Source organism: Schistocerca americana, chromosome 4, assembly GCF_021461395.2.
Source record: "Schistocerca americana isolate TAMUIC-IGC-003095 chromosome 4, iqSchAmer2.1, whole genome shotgun sequence".
NCBI lineage: Eukaryota > Metazoa > Arthropoda > Insecta > Orthoptera > Acrididae > Schistocerca > Schistocerca americana.
The window spans coordinates 473,258,686-473,279,156 of NC_060122.1; the positions used below are offsets into that span (position 1 = coordinate 473,258,686).

General features: G+C 42.1%; 1 protein-coding gene across 1 annotated transcript in view; it reads left to right on the forward strand.

Moving 5' to 3' along the window:
• LOC124613554 (protein nervous wreck) overlaps positions 1 to 20,471 on the forward strand; it is a 754,174-nt gene that overhangs the window by 674,464 nt on the left and 59,239 nt on the right. Inside the window, exon 16 of the mRNA XM_047142268.1 lies at positions 10,921 to 11,236. Coding sequence (XP_046998224.1) covers positions 10,921 to 11,236 — 316 coding nt within the window. The remainder of the gene's footprint in view (positions 1 to 10,920; positions 11,237 to 20,471) is intronic.

The following is a 20,471-nucleotide window of genomic DNA, read 5'->3' on the forward strand; positions in this document are numbered from 1 at the left end:
GGGAAAATACCCATTTCATCGCTACCTCGGAGATGCTGTGTCCCATCGCTCGTGCGCCGACTATAATACCACATTCAAACTCACTTAAATCTTGATAAGCTGTCATTGTAGCAGCAGAAACCGATCTGACAACTGTACCAGACTCTTGTTGTGGCTTATACACGCAGCGCCGAATTCTGCCTGTTTACATATCTAGCCGGCCGTTGTGGCCGAGCGGTTCTAGGCGCTTCAGTCCGGAACCGCGCTGCTGCTACGGTCGCAGGTTCGAATCCTGCCTCGGGCATGGATGTGTGTGATGTCCTTAGGTTAGTTAGGTTTAAGTAGTTCTAAGTCTAGGGGACTGATGACCTCCGATGTTAAGTCCCATAGTGCTTAGAGCCATTTGAACCATTTGTTTACATATCTCTGTTGTGATTAAGCATGCCTATACCAGTTTCTTTGGGGCTTCTGTACATACGCTCTATAACTGCATACTTCATTAAAAAGATCCCATTTACATATTATAAGGCAGAGATTTGATCTTCCTTTGCGATCCGTGCTGATCAATGAACTGCTAAATACAAGATGGCATACACATCGGCTACTGATATGATGTGCCAAAGAACGTGATATGTGTACAGATATGGCACACTTCTTGAGTAATTGCGAAGGTACTTCTACGTAGTACAGATAATTTTATACGATTACACATTTATGTAAGAAAATGAAACACCCAAAGCCTTCCTCATGCTGCCATTTTCTAGTTGTCTCTCCAACCGTCAACTATCAAGTTAGTTGATAGTTGATGGTTGTAGAGACTTCATCACGATTACAGGCAGCCTGCGAAAACCATAACAGATGTTGGTCACTGATTCATCGTGCATGCGGATGGTGTTAACCCTATCGACATCAGCTAAGGTGCATTGAACCACTGAAGCACTGAAACTCGCAGCCATACAATAAATGACATCATAAGGATGGCTGTAAGTGTTTCAATTTCTTACTGATGCATCGTGTATACGGATGGTTTTAACCCTCTAGGCATCGGCTAAACTCTGAAGATGGTGCACTGAAGCACTGAAACTGGTAGCCATTCAGTAAATGACATCATAAGGACGGTTTTAGGTATTTCAGTTTCTTTCGTAAGCGAACGGCTAAAGTCCCACAGATCTCCAGTCACAAGGATGGACATACAAAAGCATTAATTGTTTAGGTTTGAAAATGTTGGTAATGCCCAAAGAAGAATTTTCTTTCGAAAAATTAATTATCATTTCTTTCATTTCAAATTATAGAAATTGTATGAAAGTACATTTTGTTTTTTAATTGAACTGATCATTCAGGCTGCAGTCAGGTTTACTGTGGATGCGGTTGTATATTTCTAGTTCCTTGTACAAATTCATATGAACTCCTTTTACGGCAAAGTGTAATACCTCTAAGTTTTATTCACTGCTTAACTCTGTGTTTCCATGCTGGAACAAGTCAGAAGCGCAGTTTGGCTTATTTAGGTTGTTGAGCCGGACAGCATCCCTGTGTTCGCGGTATCGTATGTTGAAAGACCTACCAGTTTGGCCAATGTAAAATTTAGGACACACAGTACAATTTAGTTTACAAAGGCTGTTGTGGGTTGGCAGGAGAGCCAACACCGGGTTACTAGAGGAAGCCGAAAGGCACGCGTTTAAGCTCAGGCAGGCTGGCGTGAGGTCTGGAACAGGACAAGGAAATTAGAATTTAGAAAAAACGGACGTAGCTGGTGGAATACTTAACTTTAATCCATAAATGGTGAACATCGCTCTTGAAGGTACATTATTCACAGTATCAACAGTAACTGGTAATGGCGCCTTGCTAGGTCGTAGCAAATGACGTAGCTGAAGGCTATGCTATCGTCTCGGCAAATGAGAGCGTATCTTGTCAGTGAACCATCGCTAGCAAAGCCGGCTGTACAACTGGGGCGAGTGCTAGGAAGTCTCTCTAGACCTGCCGTGTGGCGGCGCCCGGTCTGCAATCACTGATAGTGACGACACGCGGGTCCGACGTATACTAACGGACCGCGGCCGATTTAAAGGCTACCACCTAGCAAGTGTGGTGTCTGGCGGTGACACCACAAAGGCTGTAATAGCGGTCTACTTCATTTTATAAGTTTAAGTTGTGTATAATTTTGTCTTTCATTTTATTGTTTGTGGAAAAACTAATATTGATGTTTTTGGCACGTAGTAAGTTTTCAATCTGATGTAACACTATACTAATCAATGGTGTGCAGACATGTTTCACAGAGTTTGAACAACTATTGGTGATAAGTGGTTTGATTTGGACTTACAGCCATCTTTATTACTGTATTTATTGTTAATTCTGTTGTGAAATTTAGTTATGGTGTAAGAGCTATACCCATTCTGTGGGCTATTAGCTTGATCGTTTTTAGTTCTTGTAGTTTATCTTCAGCATCCAAAGAGAGTTTTTCCATTCTCTTGATTGCTGCCCTATAACATGCCATTTTGTGTTACTCTGGGTAACATGACGAGCTGTTGACTGTGTCAGCCATTGTACTGAGTTTTCTGATTATTTTATATTTATGTTTATCGCTATATTTAGTAATATTTAGATCCAAGAAATTTATGCCATTATGTTTTGGTGTAGTTTGTTAAGCTCTTGTGCAAATTGATCATTTTCTTCCACTGTTCCTTCAACTAACGTAAGGGTGTCATTCACGTAGTGTTTGTATAATATGATTTTTTGTTGTTGTCGTGTTGCCTCTGAAAAGTGTTGCTTGTAAGCGATATATGTAAATGTTGGTTAGCAAACTAGATAGGCAACTCTCCATTACAAGGTCATCTTCCCGTTCATAAAATTTGCTCTTAAGGTTGAAGTAGTTATGTGAAGCTCATAAATGTCAGGTAGCCTGATCTTCTCATATCCAAGAAAGTTATTTTTAATTAATAAGATTGTTTCTTTTAATGATATGATTTATACTGTTTAACTATATCAAAGGAGGCGAATCTGGCTGTTTGGTATCACAATGTCTTTGATGATTACCTAAAGCACATAGCTTTTGTTTACACAAAAATTATCTTCAAATGTAAAGGTATTGGTGAGAATCTCATTAAGTTTTTAATGGGCTCTTTTATGAGTTCGCTGTCGGGCGTATAGGACAATGTTGCTTGTGAATCTTTGGCCGCGATTGAATTAGTGGGGCCGAAGGGTTCATTATTGCGCATTCTGCGGAAGCCAGTACACGTATGGATGATGGAAAATGCACGTCCATTAAAAAACATGGATATCGCCGAACTGAATGGGAAGGCCTACCTTAAGTGCCAGACAGGGGAGACAGCAGTCAATGGGTTTAGGGTGACAGGAATACACCCATTAAACCCTCATATTTTCACGGTTGCAGATTTCACTGCCTGCATTGAAGGAATAATGTAGAATTTAGCCAATGATCCAGTCAATAAACCATCTGCAGGAGCTGTGCCTTCTAAATGTGGAAAGGCTAATGTTGAAGTCGAGGGAGGAACATCTGTAGCCACATCTGAAATTACACATTGGCAAATCTTATCCATTGCACAAATAACGAAGAGGCCAGGCACTAGGGTAAGAAAAACAGGTCCTTCAGCGGTCCTAACCTTGTCTACATACAAGAGAGCTCTTGAAGTACCGTCGACAGCAAAAAATAAACCGGAGACAAAGAATCAGAGGCCGCCAAAGACTAGGAACTGCGAATCATCTGGTTTTGAGGATGATGCCTTTAGTGTGAGAGATGATTCGTCCACCCACAGCAATGTTCTGGACAGCAGTGCACCCACTCAGGTAAATTTCGCATTACGAGGCAGAGGAAGAAAGGATTATGTGTCTAATGAGAGAAATGTGGGCGCACACTGGATGTGCAGGTTACGGTAAAGGACGATACCTGTGTGATTTCTGCAACGAATTTACTTAGAGCAGTGGTGCTCAAACGTTTTGAGCTTCGGGTGCTCTTAAAAGGCCGCAAATAATTGTGGGCGCACTATATACACATTTTACAACAGTCAATACAGGATATAAAAATTGTGATAAAATGACAATTAAGACATTTAATTTTGAATTTCGCGTCCAGACTACAGAAAATACAAATTATATTAATAAAATACATTATCACAATATGAACAAATAATTTTTGTGTAAAAATGTGAGAGATTCATGAAGCACAATTGTCACCCAAACGCGACGGCCGAGCGCCGTGTTGCCTCCTACCCTGTCAACACGAAAGGCAAGAGAAACTATTAAGTGAAACGTATTGAAATGCAATAATGCAATAAAACTAACGATTAATTCAAATTATAGAGAAAACTAATAATGCAATACAAATGAAACGTACCTTACGTCTACTCTTTCTAGTATTTATGAGAAACATGAGCCTGATGTGTCCTCGCGATTTCTTCAGTGTTTGGAGATACATTTGAAAGACAAACTCTCATTTCCTAGGCAATACATTGAAGAGTTCCTCTCTCTTTACATTTAATTGTGGTGGGAGCAGAAAATCCTAATTCACAGAAATATGACGTCGAAAATTGAAGTAAAGCCTTTTTAGATATCGACAGATATTCTACTTTTATAGAAATCCAAAATGCTTCAAGAGACAATTCCTTATGCTTAACCATCAGTCACGATCAGTAGGTACAGCTGCCAGTTCTTCTTCTGTTAATGTTAAGCCGGAACCACCTGAAGCATCCATGAATGGGTTTCGAATCCAATCGTACTGTTCAGCGTTGAGGGATGGAAAATATGAACTCAGTTTCTCTTCTAAACCTCTTAAATTATCTACTACTATTGGAAGTATTTAATTTATGCACGTGCTCCTTACCAACGGTAATATTTCCAGGTTACCTTGAACAGCTTATCTTTTCCATATTTGTAGTTTTCTGTGAAACGTTTTACTTTTGTGTTTGGGTGTGAGGATATTTTCTCCTTTCCCTTCCATGCTAGTGTTCACAATATTGAACTGTTGAACTATATCGGCCAAATATTGCAATCTGGTAACCCAAAATTCACTCCGAAGGAGATTTCAGACATGTTAATGTTTCATTTCTTCGAAAAACAGGAGAAGTTCTTGTCATAACTCATGCTCGACAACCACCTGACTTCTGTGTGTAAAAGCAATCATCTGTGTTCTGACTCCATTACGATAAAAAGTTTTTCGACTAAACGAGTTTCGACAGGTTTTAATAAAATTTTCCATCCGAACAACTTGCTCTAAGACTCCTCTCAGTTTTTCTCCCAATGTTTTTGCTATTAAGGCCTCCCCATGCAGAAAGCAGTGAGTTATGATAACATCTTCATTTATAACATCTTCATTTTGTTTTGTTCTTTTTTACAAAAGAAATAAGGCCCTTAACACAGCCTGCAATTGGAGGGGTGCCGTCTGTACAAATGCCTACATACGACTTGCATGTTAGCAGCCACTTATTAAGATAATTATTTAAAATGTTGAAAACGTTCTCACCATTAGTAGATACACTTAATTCTATGCAAAAAAGAAACTGATTTGCTATCTGATCTTGATTAATGAAACGGACCAATGCTAAGAGCTGCGTGTGGTTGGTGATGTCTGTTGATTCATCAACTTGTAATTCAAAGTTTCACTGTTTGAGTTTATAACTGCATACATTTTTCTCAATATCAGTAGACAATTCTATAATACGCCTGTGAACTATATCATTCGACAAAGGCATATTGGTTATTTTCATAGCTGCTTCATTTCCTAGCATCCTCATGTCCATTTTTTTTCCAACCAGGCAAAATAAGTGATTCACCTATAGTATGAGCTTTCATACTCTTTGCTATTAGTTCAGAGACTTTGCAAGTAGTTAACGGAGCTTTATCAGAAACAGACATTACACTTTTAAAAGAATTTGCTGCCCTTGTTTGCTCTTCAGACAATCTTTTGAAATAGCCTACAGGTTTATCTGGCAAATGTGAATGCATTGTTTTAAAATGTTTGCTCAGTTTACTAGGAAGCAGAAATTCATTTGCCATTTTATACGCACATAATAAGCATAGTGGGAAAGGATAATCTTCACTCCCAGTCCAAGTGAAACCGCAGCTTAAGTAGCTTTCATTGGCGAGTAGGCCCCTGTTCTACTTTTTTACTTGCACTAAGCGTTTGTTCACTTCCACAATAGGATTCTTCGACAGCATCCTTGTTTTGCAGAAATCTACCCATTTTATTCAATTGTATTTTGCATTTAAGATTCAGTTCTCGCGCTTTACTGACATAGCACCTGAAAGCACTGTGATAAAGTCAAGCGTATAACAATAGAATCGTGTTTTCCTTCTGGTCCTGGATTTTTGTGCCTCAATGAGTTAACAGTGCTGCCAACGATAATTTTCAAGTTCCGTTAACCTTGCTGGAAGCTTCTGTCATGAACCCGCTGGATCATTACACTACAGCGGAAATGACGCTCAGAAGTAGCAAGGCTTCATGAACAATGACGATCATGTTCACATGTGCTACTCACCTGTAGCAAAGAACATGAAATGAAATTATTATAGTCACGGGCAGCTCGAGGTCAAACAATGAGCATCTCTCATAAATAATTTCCTGTCCCAGTTTCTCTTTTCAATAATATGGTATTGCCAACAGAAAGGTATGCATTTGCAATAAAATATTATTAAAAAGTGACTGGCTGCGGATGTTACTTATAATTTTTTGATACACTGTCGCGGTACCTAAATAGGTCATAATGGCCAATAATAATAATAATAATGTGCAATTGACGTCCTACGTGCTGTTGCAGCGCCACTCGGAGTCAGATGGAATAGGCTCGCAATCATTGGGAACGATACCAAACCTTCCGAATCCTAAGGACAATTTGTGATCACATGCTTAGTGCACAAGGCTCAATTTAAACACGGCTACCACCATAAAAGAAAAACTTCCATAGGCAAATCAACTTCGAAAGAAAACCACAACCTGATCAGATAATATCCGTAAGAGTTTCTGTCGAAAAAATCCGTCAGTTGTCAAATATTTTTTCGCCATTTTCTCCTGATTCTCAACGTTTGGATCTGACGAGAAACCATTAACGCTTGACAACGGTTGGATTAACTCACTGCTTATTTACTAACTTTGAGAGCGACACAAGGAAAAGGGGTTCGCTAAAAGCGCATTATTTCTATCAAAAATTGTGAAATTAAGGTAAGGCTGTTGTAATGCAGTTCTAGTGCAAGGAGTTAAGAAAACAGCATTTGAGGCATCTATTAATTATGAATGACCACGAAGCATTATGTTGAAAGAAACGTGCAGTCCACGGTTGCAGTCTTGAACTGCAAACTTTTTGTAACATATGAAATAAGTTACTGAGTTGTCCACGCCAAACTTTACCACGGATGAAGTGTTACATTTATAAATACGGTCACATTCATTATTAAATGAATTAATCGCTCCCACCACTGCATATTGTTATGACTGTATCAATGTGACAATTATCTGACTATTCTTTTTCTCCAGATCGCATCATTCTGCCATCCGAATAATTATTTTTCTCGCCCATTGGGAGCTACACTTTTCCTAGAATTCCTTACACTTCTTGATGGTGTAATGAATGCCCTCAATGGGCCAGCGATTGTTTTATCATCAGTCATTATTTTGAAATGCCTTTGCCCAGTTCCCAAACAGCCGCTGCTGTTAGATAGCTAAGATTAGCAGCAATGCAAGACAGCAGACAGTCGGCATGCAACGTTCCGAAAACTGTCGACACTACAAGGGGAATAAGCCACCTTGTTTCCTTAACCAACCTGAACTATCAGATAAAACTTAAGGATTTCCGTATTATACCTGTCGTGAAATGGATAAAATTGAGTAGCTATATGATCTTTTATATTTGGCAACATGTTTTGCTAAAATATTGCAGAGCGCACCCGTAAATGTTTTAGGGCGTTCCAGTGCGCCCTGGCGCACACTTCGAGAACCACTGACTTAGAGTAATAAATTTAATAACTGAAAATGATATATTTCGTGTGTTTTTCTATTGTTATTATGTTTTTCGTGGTTTTTTTTGACAATGAATTATTAGGTTTTCCTTTATTTGTTTTAACTTTAACAAGCTTGAAACGAATAGACTATTCCATATTTGTACCCTATAATCTGAAGTGTCAAAAATGTCAAACATTGTGTTAAACCTAATTTAGAAAAGTTCCTAACGTAGTATGTATTCGAAAATAGAGGAAGCATTAAAATATATCCTAAAGTATGTGCTAAAGGTAATACGTTTGCTTAATGTGAAAAACTGAAAAAGTTATGAACGAAAAACAAAATGGTATACCATATTTGTAGCACTTTCTCTACTATTTTTTTCCGGCAGTGTATGATTGTTTATGTGATAAAAGACAACCTTGTGTCACTACTTGTCTGATTCGTTTCGTTCCAAATTACTGATTCAGCCACCGCGTATCTTGGTACTATAATCAGCATACAGACTCTGCATGGACCTTATTGAATGTTGAGGAATCCACACTCTCCTGAAATTTCCCACAACTCAGAGCTCACCACTAGAACGTATTTCTCACAATCCACAAAAGCTTCACTGTGTGATCGAAAGTATTCGGACACACCCAAAAATATGTCACTAGTGTCATACGTCTGTAAGCGAGATTTCCACACTCCTAAACATCCCTAGGTCCACTGTTTCCAATGTGATAGTAATGTGGAAACATGAAGGGACATATACAGCACAAAAGTGTACAGGGCGACGTCGTCTGTTGACTGACAGAGACCGCCGACAGTTGAAGAGGGTCGTAATGTGTAATGGGCAGACATCTATCTAGACCATCGCACAGGAATTCCAAACTGCATCAGGATCCACTGTAAGTACTATGAAAGTTAGGCGGTAGGTGAGAAAACTTGGATTTCATGGTCGAGCGGTTGCTCATAAGCAACACATCACGCCGGTAAATGCCAAACGACGCCTCGCATGGTGTAAGGAGCGTAAACATTTGACGATTGAACAGCGGAAAAAAGTTGTGTTGAGTGACGAATCACGGTACACAATGAGGCGATCCGACGGCAGGGTGAGGGTATGGCGAATGCCCGGTGGTCATCTGCCACAGTGTGTAGCGCTAACAGTAAAATTCGGAGGCGGTGGTATTATGGTGTGGTCGTGCTTTATTATTGAGGGGGCTTGCACCACTTGTTGTTTTGAGTAGCAGTATCACAGTACAGGCATACATTGATGTTTTAAGCACCTTCTTGCTTCCCACTGCTGAAGAGCAATTCGGGAATTGCGACTGCATCTTTCAACACGATCGAGTACCTGTTCATAATGCACGGCCTGTGGCGGAGTGGTTACACGACAATAACATTCCTGTAATGGTCTGGCTAGCACAGAGTCCTGACCTGAATGCTATAGAACAACTTTGGGATGTATTAGAACGCCAATTTCGTGCCAGGCCTCACCGACCGACATCGATACCTCTCTTCAGTGCAGTACTTCGTGAAGAATGGGCTGGAATTCCCCAAGAAACCTTCCAACGTCTGATTGAACGTATGCTTGCGAGATTGGAAGCTGTCATCAAGGCTAATAGTGGGCCAGCATCATACTGAATTCCAGCATTACCGAAGGTGGAGGGGGGGGGGGGTGGGCACGAACTTGTAAGTCATTTTCAGCCAGGTGTTCGGACACTTCTGATCACATAGTGTATTTTTTCGGCAGTCTGAGCGATAAAGGACGACTTTGTGTGATTCGTTTCGCTGCAGTACTACTGGATGAGTCAACGCGTATCTTGGTGCTGTAGTCAGTATACAAACTCTGCATTGACCTTATTAAATGTTGAGGAATGCCATGCTATCCTGAAATTTCGCACATCACTCGGTCGGAGGCTATACGGGGTGTTACAAAAAGATACGGCCAAACTTTCAGGAAACATTCCTCACACACAAATAAAGAAAAGATGTTATGTGGACATGTGTCCGGAAACGCTTAATGTCCGTGTTAGAGCTCATTTTAGTTTCGTCAGTATGTACTGTACTTCCTCGATTCACCGCCATGATTTCATACGGGATACTCTACCTGTGCTGCTAGAACATGCGCCTTTACAAGTACGACACAACATGTGGTTCATGCACGATGGAGCTCCTGTACATTTCGTCGAAGTGTTCGTACGCTTCTCAACAACAGATTCGGTGACCGATGGATTGGTAGAGGCGGAACAATTCCGTGGCCTCCACGCTCTCCTGACCTCAACCCTCTTGACTTTCATTTATGGGGACATTTGAAAGCTCTTGTCTACGCAACCCCGGTACCAAATGTAGAGACTCTTCGTGCTCGTATTGTGGACGGTTGTGATACAATACGCCATTCTCCAGGGCTGCATCAGCTCATCAGTGATTCCATGCGACGGAGGGTGGATGCATGTATCCTCGCTAACGGAGGACATTTTGAACATTTCCTGTAACAAAGTGTTTGAAGTCACGCTGTTCTGTTGCTGTGCGTTTCCATTCCATGATTAATGTGATTTGAAGAGAAGTAATAAAATGAGCTCTAACATGGAAAGTAAGCGTTTCGGACACATGTCCACAGAACATATTTTCTTTCTTTGTGTGTGAGGAATGCTTCCTGAAAGTTTGGCCGTACCTTTTTGTATCACCCAGTATGGTTACGGTGGGGGACTACATTCTGTCTGTACCTAAGATTCCAGGAGGGGGCAACCCTCTTGTTGGAGCCTATGCGTACGTGCCTCTACCGGTAACGTAGCGACCCTATATGGTTACGGTGGGGGACTATATTCTGTCAGTACCTAAGATTCCAGGAGGGGGCAACCCTCTTGTTGGAGCCTATGCGTACGTGCCTCTACCGCTAATGTAGCGACAATACTTTTATGACATGCAAATAACTGTTTCGTGTTTTGCCGCAGCTTTGGAAGGTGGCACAGTAGTTGGCTGACTCTGAACGCTGCGTCGGGCGTTGTCGTGCGCAGGCGCAGAACGCGGACGAGCTGAGCATCGTGGAGAACGAGCAGCTGGAGGTGGTGGGCGAGGGCGACGGCGACGGCTGGCTGCGGGCGCGCAACTACCGCGGCGAGGAGGGCTTCGTGCCGCAGAACTACCTAGACGTCGAGCAGACGGCCAGCGCCGCGGGCGCCGCCTTCGAGCTGGCGCAGCAGATCTCTTTCAGCTCCGTGGACTACACGCTCGACGACGACACCGCCGTCGTGCCCGAGGACGAGATGCAGCACCAGCAGCAGCTGCAGCAGCAGCAGCAGCAACAGCAACAGCAACAGCAACAGCAACCTGGTGCGTCACCGACACCCCACCTTATCAAAACCCCACTGTATTGTGGAAAAGGGATAACAAATCTTACGATAATTACACCCTAGGGTATTGGTAACGAGATATGAGATCGGATGGGGGAGCGATTCACAGTCGCATCATGATGATATTGATACCCTACTGGCCATTAAAATTGCTACACCACGAAGATGACGCGAAATTCAACCGACAGGAAGAAGATGCTGTGATATGCAAATTATTAGCTTTTCAGAACATTCACACAAGGTTGGCGCCGGTGGCGACACCTTCAACGTGCTGACATGGCGAAAGTTTCCAACCGCTTTCTCATACACAAAGAGTAGTTGACCGGCGTTGCCTGGTGAAACGTTGTTGTGATGCCTCGTGTAAGGAGGAGAAATGGGTACCATCACGTTTCCGATTTTGATAAAGGTCGAATTGTAGCCTATCGCGATTGCGGTTTATCGTATCGCGACATTGCTGCTCGCGTTGGTCGAGATCCAATGACTGTTAGCAGAATATGGAATCGGTGGATTCTGGATTCTAATACGGAACGCCGTGCTGGATCCCAACGGCCTCGTATCACTAGCAGTCGAGATGACAGGCATCTTATCCGCATGGCTGTAACGAATCGTGCAGCCACGTCTCGATCCCTGAGTCGACAGATGGGGACGTTTGCAAGACAACATCCATCTGCACGAACAGTTCGACGACGTTTGCAGCAGCATGAACTATCAGCTCGGAGACCATGGCTGCAGTTACCCTTGACACTGTATCAGAGACAGGAGCACTTGCGATGGTGTACTCAACGACGAACCTGGGTGCACGAATGGCAAGACGTAATTTTTTCGGATGAATCCAGGTTCTGTTTACAGCATCATGATGGTCGCATCCGTGTTTGGCGACATCGCAGTGAACGTACATTGGAACCGCGTATTCGTCATCGCCATACTGGCGTATTACCCGGCGTGATGGTATGGGGTGCCATTGGTTACACGTCTCGGTCACCTCTTGTTCGCATTGACGGCACTTTGAACAGTGGACGTTACATTTCAGATGTGTTACGACCCGTGGATCTACCCTTTATTCGATACCTGTGAAACCCTACATTTCAGCTGGATAATGCACGACCGCATGTTGCAGGTCCTGTACGGCCTTTCTGAATAGAGAAAATGTTCGACTGCTGCCCTGGCCAGCACATTTCCAAATGTCTCACCAATTGAAAACGTCTGGTCAATGGCGGCCGAGCAACTGGCTCGTCAGTCACTACTCTTGATGAACTGTGGTATCATGTTGAAGCTGCATGGGCAACTATATATGTACACGCCATCCAAGCTCTGTTTCACTCAATGTCCAGGTGTATCAAGGCCGTTATTACAGCCAGAGGTGGTTGTTGTGGGTACTGATTTCTCAGGATCTTTGTACCCGAATTGCGTGAAAATGTAATCACATGTCAGTTATAGTATAATATATTTGTCCAACGAATACCCGTTTATCATCTGCATTTCTTCTTGGTGTAGCAATTTTAATGGCCAGTAGTGTATATTGATGATGGTGGTGGTGATGGTGTACCCTGCACATGAGTCACGGCCATAATCGTTAAATTTTACTTTTGCCAGTCCTCCATGTTCCCATATGCATATGATGCATTTACCTTGAGCTTATCAATTAACTGATGTCTTGAAACTTCCTGGCAGATTAATGCTGTCTGCCGGCATACGGTTTTAATCTGCCGGAAATTTTGAGAGCATCGCACACTTCGCTCCACAGTAAATATTCATTCAGCAAACTAGTATCTTTTTCTTCCTCTAGTCCTCCTCTTTGCCCTTCCTTTCAGAGCATGCTTAACTACATAACCTGCCCTCACCCAGTCTCCTATCCATTTTCCTTTTCCTCCTCTTTATTGATTCCGGTATTTGTCTTTCTGTGTTCACCTTTTGTAATACGACACCATCCCTGACTTTACATTTCGCATCTTCCGTTCTTCTCTAGTTTCACATCTCGAAAGGCTATAATCAGTTCTGTTCTCTTCCTTTCAGCGTCCATGTTTCAGCACCACACAGGGCTACATCCATATAAAACACTTCACTAATCGTTCCTTATTACTTACGAGGGTAATCCCAAAAGTAAGGTCTCCTATTTTTTTGTAAGTACATAGATCTGTTTATTTCTGCAATGGTTTACATCAGTTTACAGCTTAAACATTTAGCTATTTTTCGACATAATCACCATTTCTGACGATGCATTTTTGTAGATGGTGTGGCAGTTTTTGTATGCCCATGTCATACCAACTCGCCGCCATGCTGTTCAGAAAGTTATGAACCTCTTCTTTCACCTCGTCGTCGGAGCTGAATCGCTTTCCGGCCAAATGTTCTTTTAACCTCGGGAATAGGTGACTGTCACTGGGCGCCAAGTCAGCACTGTAGAGTGGGTGGGTGATTATGTTCCACTGAAACTGTTGCAGGAGAGCAACGGTTTGCCGAGCGATGTGTGGGCGAGCGTTGTCATGGAGAATGTGTACGCCCTTGCTCAACTTTCCTCTTCTCTGGTTCTGAATTGCCCGTTTGAGTTTTTTCATAGTCTCACAGTACATGTCAGCGTTAATTGTGGTTCTAGCGATTCAGCTCCGACGACGAGGTGAATGAAGAGGTTCATAACTTTCTGAACAGCATGGCGGCGAGCTGGTATGACATGGGCATACAAAAACTGCCACACCATCTACAAAAATGCATCGTCAGAAATGGTGATTATGTCGAAAAATAGCTGAATGTTCAAGCTGTAAACTGATGTAAGCGATTGTAGAAATAAACGGATCTATGTACTTATAAAAAAATAGGAGACCTTACTTTTGGGATTACTTTCGTATTTAATGAAACGCATAAATAGAAAGTATAATAAAGCAACATAGGAAAGGAAGAAAACTAATGGCATTCATTTTTAAAACTAAAAATCAATATGTTGTGTACGCTGATCTCTGGGAGGTATGGCGTTTGTCATGAAGGAAGCTGTTAGGGCACCACATCCTCGTGGAGTACGGGGCTGGTGAGAACATTGTAAAAAATATTAAAAATGAAGTAACGAAATCAGTCAATCATTTAATATGAAAAGGCAATATGCGTTATCACTATCTGATTAGACTTTAATATACAGGGCCACTTTTCGATATGAACAGAAAATCAAACGGCACACAAATAATGCTGAAAGGAATCGAAAACTTAAGTAAAATTTTTCACACAAACCAATGTATACAGAGCTAGTGCCACTTTCTTAATACGCTCAAACAACAAGGCGTAACAACACAAAACTAAGTAATTCATAAGTAAAATGAACTTCTCTCTCTAAACCAAAAACGTTAATCGCAAAATGCATGAAACTTTGTGGTTTCAGAAACACTGTACTTGCTCCAAGCTTGACAGACAGCGGAGAGTAACACTTAGGTAATCCTAACCAGTTGTACTTTTCTATGCAAAATCTTCCCTATCAACACTTGGGGAGTCCCTGTAAGTTACTTTTTCCCACGCAGTATCTCCACATTTCCTTCACCTACACACTCGGAATCTCTGTCAGTCGCACTTTCTCATAATGAATCTCGACCTCTCCTCCTCCGTACGTAGGGAAGCCCTATCTGTTGCACTTTCCCGTGCAGAATCTCCACCTTCTACTCCCACGACTCCCAAACTCACGCTTCTCGTGCACATACAATCATTATGTGACACGATTTCTCTCTACTATGAAACGGGCACTCACTTTAAAAAATATAGTATATTTCACAATGTTTTGACAATTTCAAATTTGAATAACGCTAAAAACAAGAGAAAGTGCGGAATATCAAGTTTCATTCCATATACGGGTCATTAATCATGTCATACTGGTCGAAGCACCATCGTGTGTTCGCGGTGGAGTGCTATTTTCGCTACGGCGAATCTGACGCGCACGTGCAACGTGCCTTTCGTAAGCATTTTAAAATTCAGCTGCGATATACAATTCCTGCTCTGCCAATACATCGAATCGAAAGTAAACAGGTCGTCAGAAAGACGTCCGAACTCCCGAGAACATCGAACGTGTGCTTAGCAGTTTACATGCAAGCCCTCGTCGTTCGTTACGAAAACTACTTAGTTTCAACAAAACGGCGCGACATGCCATTCATCCAACAAGAACCTGCAAGTTCTCCGTGAAGCGATGGGTTAATCCCGTATTATATATATATATATATATATATATATATATATATATATATATATATATATATATATATATATATATATATATATGCAGATGGTATCTGTTCTTTCGGACGTGTCCGAAAGAACAGATACCATCGATGACCATGTAGCTCGTTAGAACGAAATTACAATGAAATGAACACCCTTAGCTGCATACAGGCGTTGAAAATGTGTGCCGCGACCGGGACTCGAAACCCGTAAGAGTTCGGGGGCACTGTTTGTGCATCCGCACGGAAGAAGATGGTCAATAGGCTCTGCGCCTTATATATATATGAAGATGGTATCTGTCCTTTCGGGCATGTCCGAAAGAGCCGCGCGGGATTAACCGAGCGGTCTCAGGCGCTGCAGTCATGGACTGTGCGGCTGGTCCCGGCAGAGGTTCGAGTCCTCCTTCGAGCATGGATGTGTCTGTTTCTCCTTAGGATGGTTTAGGTTAAGTAGTGTGTAAGCTTAGGGACTGATGACCTTAGCAGTTAAGTCTCATAAGATTTCACACACATTTGAACATTTTTTTGCCCGAAAGAACAGATACCATCGGTGACCATGCAGCTCGTTAGAATGAAATTACAATGAAATGAATACCCTTAGCTCCACACAGGCGTTGATATAAGTCAACGGGGACAGTTGAAAATGTGTGCCGCGACCGGGACTCGAACCCGGGATCGCCTGCTTACATGGCAGACGCTCTATCCATCTGAGCCACCAAGGACGCAGAGGATAGTGCGACTGCAGGGAATTATTTATGGCATGCCTCCCGTGAGACCCACATTCGCAACTTATTGTCCCGCACTATATTCATAGGGCCCCTACCCATCATACTCATTACTCACGGCTTTACCGCCGATTCCCGTAAGTGTTCAGGCAGTATCTGTTCCTTCGGACATGTCCAAAACGCACGGAGAGGACAAGTACTAAGACGAATAGTCGAGGAGCGAAGTCTATGGAAGAGGCTTATCAGCAAAAGTGACAGGTTGGTGCGTCATCTGCTAAGGCAGCTAAGGGTAGCTAACCTGACGCTGGCTGTTAGGAGCGGGAGAGAGACAAAAGTAGAGGAACAGACAAAGAAGACAAATACTTACGGGTATACAAGCAAAATTGTACAGGGTATTACCCAGTTCCGGGGAATAGTGGGCACAGAAACAAAAATTATTTTTTGACATATTCATAATACGTAACCTAAAATGAACTATATATCGTTATGGAATTTTCTCTACTTTTCCTATACTAAAACAATTCAAATGTAAAAAACAGCATAGTGAAGTTTGACTCCAAATATCACAAAGAGGCAACTAAATACGATTCGTCACCCGCAGTGGTTGGGAATCGCGCGCTTGAGATGGGAAGCTTACATTAAATCTGCGGAAAAACACTCCTATTGGACCACAAAAAAGGCGAATATGCCTGTGTTTAAAAGACTCTGCCTGAAAAGTGAGATACCAGGTGCCTCATTATACCTTCCACAAGCTCCTTTAAAAGCATCCCAAAAACTGTGGCATGCGAATATATTCACGCTCTTTTTAATACGCAACTCACCTCTCACTTCCACAACCTCCCCAAACTGTAACTCGGTCAAGCCCATTACACCAAAGCGATAAGTCTCTCATACCCATCCACTCCCACTTTCCCATTCTCAAATGGTTCAAATGGCTCTAAGCACTATGGGACTTAACATCTGAGGTCATCAGTCCCCTAGAATTAGAACTACTTAAACCTAACTAACCTAAGGACATCACACACATCCATGGCTGAGGCAGGATTCGAACCTGCGACCGTAGCAGAGCGCGGTTCCGGGCTGAAGCGTATAGAACCGCTCGGCCACAACGGCCGGCTTTCCCATTCTTACTCATTGATTCAGCCCAACTCACTCGCATTATCTCTTTTGTCTCTCTACCTGTCATTGTCACCTGTCTCACAGCCACAGTCTCCTTCGTTCTGTCCCACTACTACCCTCTCCTCTCTCTATCATTGTTTCCCTTCTCTCTTACTGCTTCTATCTCATTCATTCCTTCCCACTACTGCTGTCTCACTGTCACCATCTGTCTCTTCCTCGTTGTCAGTGCCGTAGACTGTCTTTTACATTCACTGGCTCTCATCCACTTCCGCTTTGTCCCCCTCTTTATTCCTCTCCCACTGGCAATGTCTCCTTCAGTCTATTGCTAGGACAACTCTGTGTCAACTATGTTCCACTCACATTGTATCCCTCTCTTTCCCCCATACTGTCATTCTCTTCTTCGCTCTTTCTGTAACACTACCACTATCTACTATCTTCCAATATTTATTACTTTTCCGTCTCTTTCCCTCCTCTTTCTCTCTCAGGATAAAAAGCGCCAATATGCTCACATGCCAAAAATTTTTGGAAAAATTGTAAAGGTACTGAGGAAGGTAGAATGAAGGAGCTGGTACCCCAGTTTTCAATCAGCGTCATTTAAACAGGAGCATATTCGCCTTTTATCGCTAGTTCCCTTCTTTTCCCTGCTACAGCGGGGCATGACACCCATATGAAAAGCACTTTAGGCGTCAGTAAAACTTTGATGGTTTATTTACATGAAACTGAAATATCGCAAAAACTGATTAACACCTGAGACCGGAATTTAGGTGCACAAAATTTTTTCGTGTGCTCCAGTACCACAACAGGGGGATTCCAGAACCTTTCTGATGACAATGCTGGTACTTTACAGCACATTTCTCCGTGTTACGGCACTTTATAAACTACGTTTCCGACTCACACCAGATTTTACGTGTACAAGTAAGGCAAGTTTGAACGTCGTTATCTCCGAAACGGATAAAGATGTCAAGAAAATTTTCAAGTTTTTTCGAGATCTGGATCTTAGAAATATATCGTAAAAATTTCAACCGTTGGCTGCGCATAGCCGTCTTGGAATCCGCGGCATGGTTTTGGTACCCAAAAACCATGTTTCGCGGACGTTTATCGACAAGATTTTTTTGTAGCAGAAAAATATCACCTCAAGATAAATGCCTAGAGAATATACCTTTATAATTTGAGCAATTTGCAGCGGTTAGTTATTTAGATATCCGCTGCTGACGACGAAAATTTAGTGAAAAATGATTTTTTCGGATCTTCTCAGGAACAGCCCATGAACCAAATTGTATCGCCACAATCCCCTTAAGGCGCACCGTAAATCATATCTAATGTAAAGGAACCATCCGATTTGCTTCATTTGCCTAAGATGGACGAAATGCTTAATATTCAAATTTTGGCCCTGTACTGCAGGGTAGTTACAGTAAGACGATCCTTCTGGACGAAATGCGTAATATTCAGAGGTTGGCTCTATACTGCAGGATAGTTACAGTAAGACGATCCTTCAGTTGGGTATATAAATTGTCCCTAACATAAGGGCTGTCCAAAACATTTCACCCAAGGTACGAGCCCCGGAAAAATCCTGTTTTTATGCGCAGCATGTTGGAACATGTTGGTAGCGCTTGTTGTCGCACGCGTGCTAATGTATATGAGTGAAAATAATTCCTACGTACTTTATCTGTCAATTTGTTAGTAAATTATAGTACTGAAATGTGTTTAAAGACTAACATTAAATGTGTAATCTCCTTTATTTTCACATTTTACCAGTTTTTACATTGTTCATTTCTTGGATAAGCAATCAACACAAACGGGGTCTTGATATATCTTCTCCAGTACATACAGCCTTATTGCAGGCTGAAGACACAACAAACATGTATCAGAATTGTTTGTCTTTATCTACCTCTCCACAGATGCATCATAACTTCATTCATAAGTTCATTACTACGAGTATGTAGTATTTTCACTACGTCCGTAAACTTGTTATCGTAGGTAGTAATTTTCAGTACGTCAGTAAACTGGTCACTGTAATCTTCGTCACAGACATCATTAAAAATGCTGTGGAGATCCAATACCTCCGATATTGTGGTATTTTCTCTTCGCTTTTGGTATTAGTTTTCTTATTTTTGGCTGCTCAGTAAAGCAGACAAATACAGGTTTCCCATTCTTGTTTTCCTACACAGTCTGTTGTTGCTTTTCATTCATTAGTTTCTTCTTCCAGCTTCTTTTCGAAAAGGTGGGGAGCACGCACCATTACCCCATTCTGTCATTACATACTAAAAAAAATGGTTCAAATGGCTCTGAGCACTATGGGACTTAACTTCTGTGGTCATCAGTCCCCTAGAACTGAGAACTACTTAAACCTAACTAACCTAAGGACATCACACACATCCATGCCCGAGGCAGGATTCGAACCTGCGACCGTAGCAGTCCCGCGGTTCCGGACTGAGCGCCTAGAACCGCTAGACCACCGCGGCCGGCTCATTACATACTAAAACGATCACAATGTGTATGCTAAAATGTTACATGTTGCATGTTAAATGTTACAGGTTTCGATACAATTTTCAGGTGGGAGGAAATTATTAATCTTATCTTCTTATTTCCTGTATGCCGAAAATAACAAAAAACTGGCTTGTGTTATTTGCCTCACACTCATGCATTTCACAGCTCAAGTGGTGCTTGTGTTCTGGTTCCTTTTTGCTACTTACGGAGTTCAGGAGAGGGTAGCATTAGTCGGAAGTCACATATTTATCGCAGGCTTCAAATATGGAGCAGAGTTTGAGGTGCTTTGGGGAAGAAGCAGACAGACCAAGAAGCTGCTAATTTGTTTAAAATACGTGATACGAGTCTCAGTCCTAGGTAAGTACGATCGTTACAACTGTTCTCGAGTGGCTTTTAGGCGCCTTAAGTCGTGCTCCACATTAATTCTTGGCTGCTTTCCAATCTTGCCTCAAATGCTCGATCCATATTCTCTTAGGAATACAATTTGCATTTAAACGAACCAAGAGATGGCACAGCTGTATCGCCCCTAGAATTACATTAGCGTGCCATATTGAGCGTCTCTCTAGCAGCGTTTAACAGTAATAAGATTCCCTCTAGCGAGCAGCGGAAATCGTTCCTCAAGGAAGCGTAGTCCGGCATTGCTGTATCTTCAGCCATGAGCACAGGAAATCTGCTGATGGCCGCATATCTAGTCGGCAGT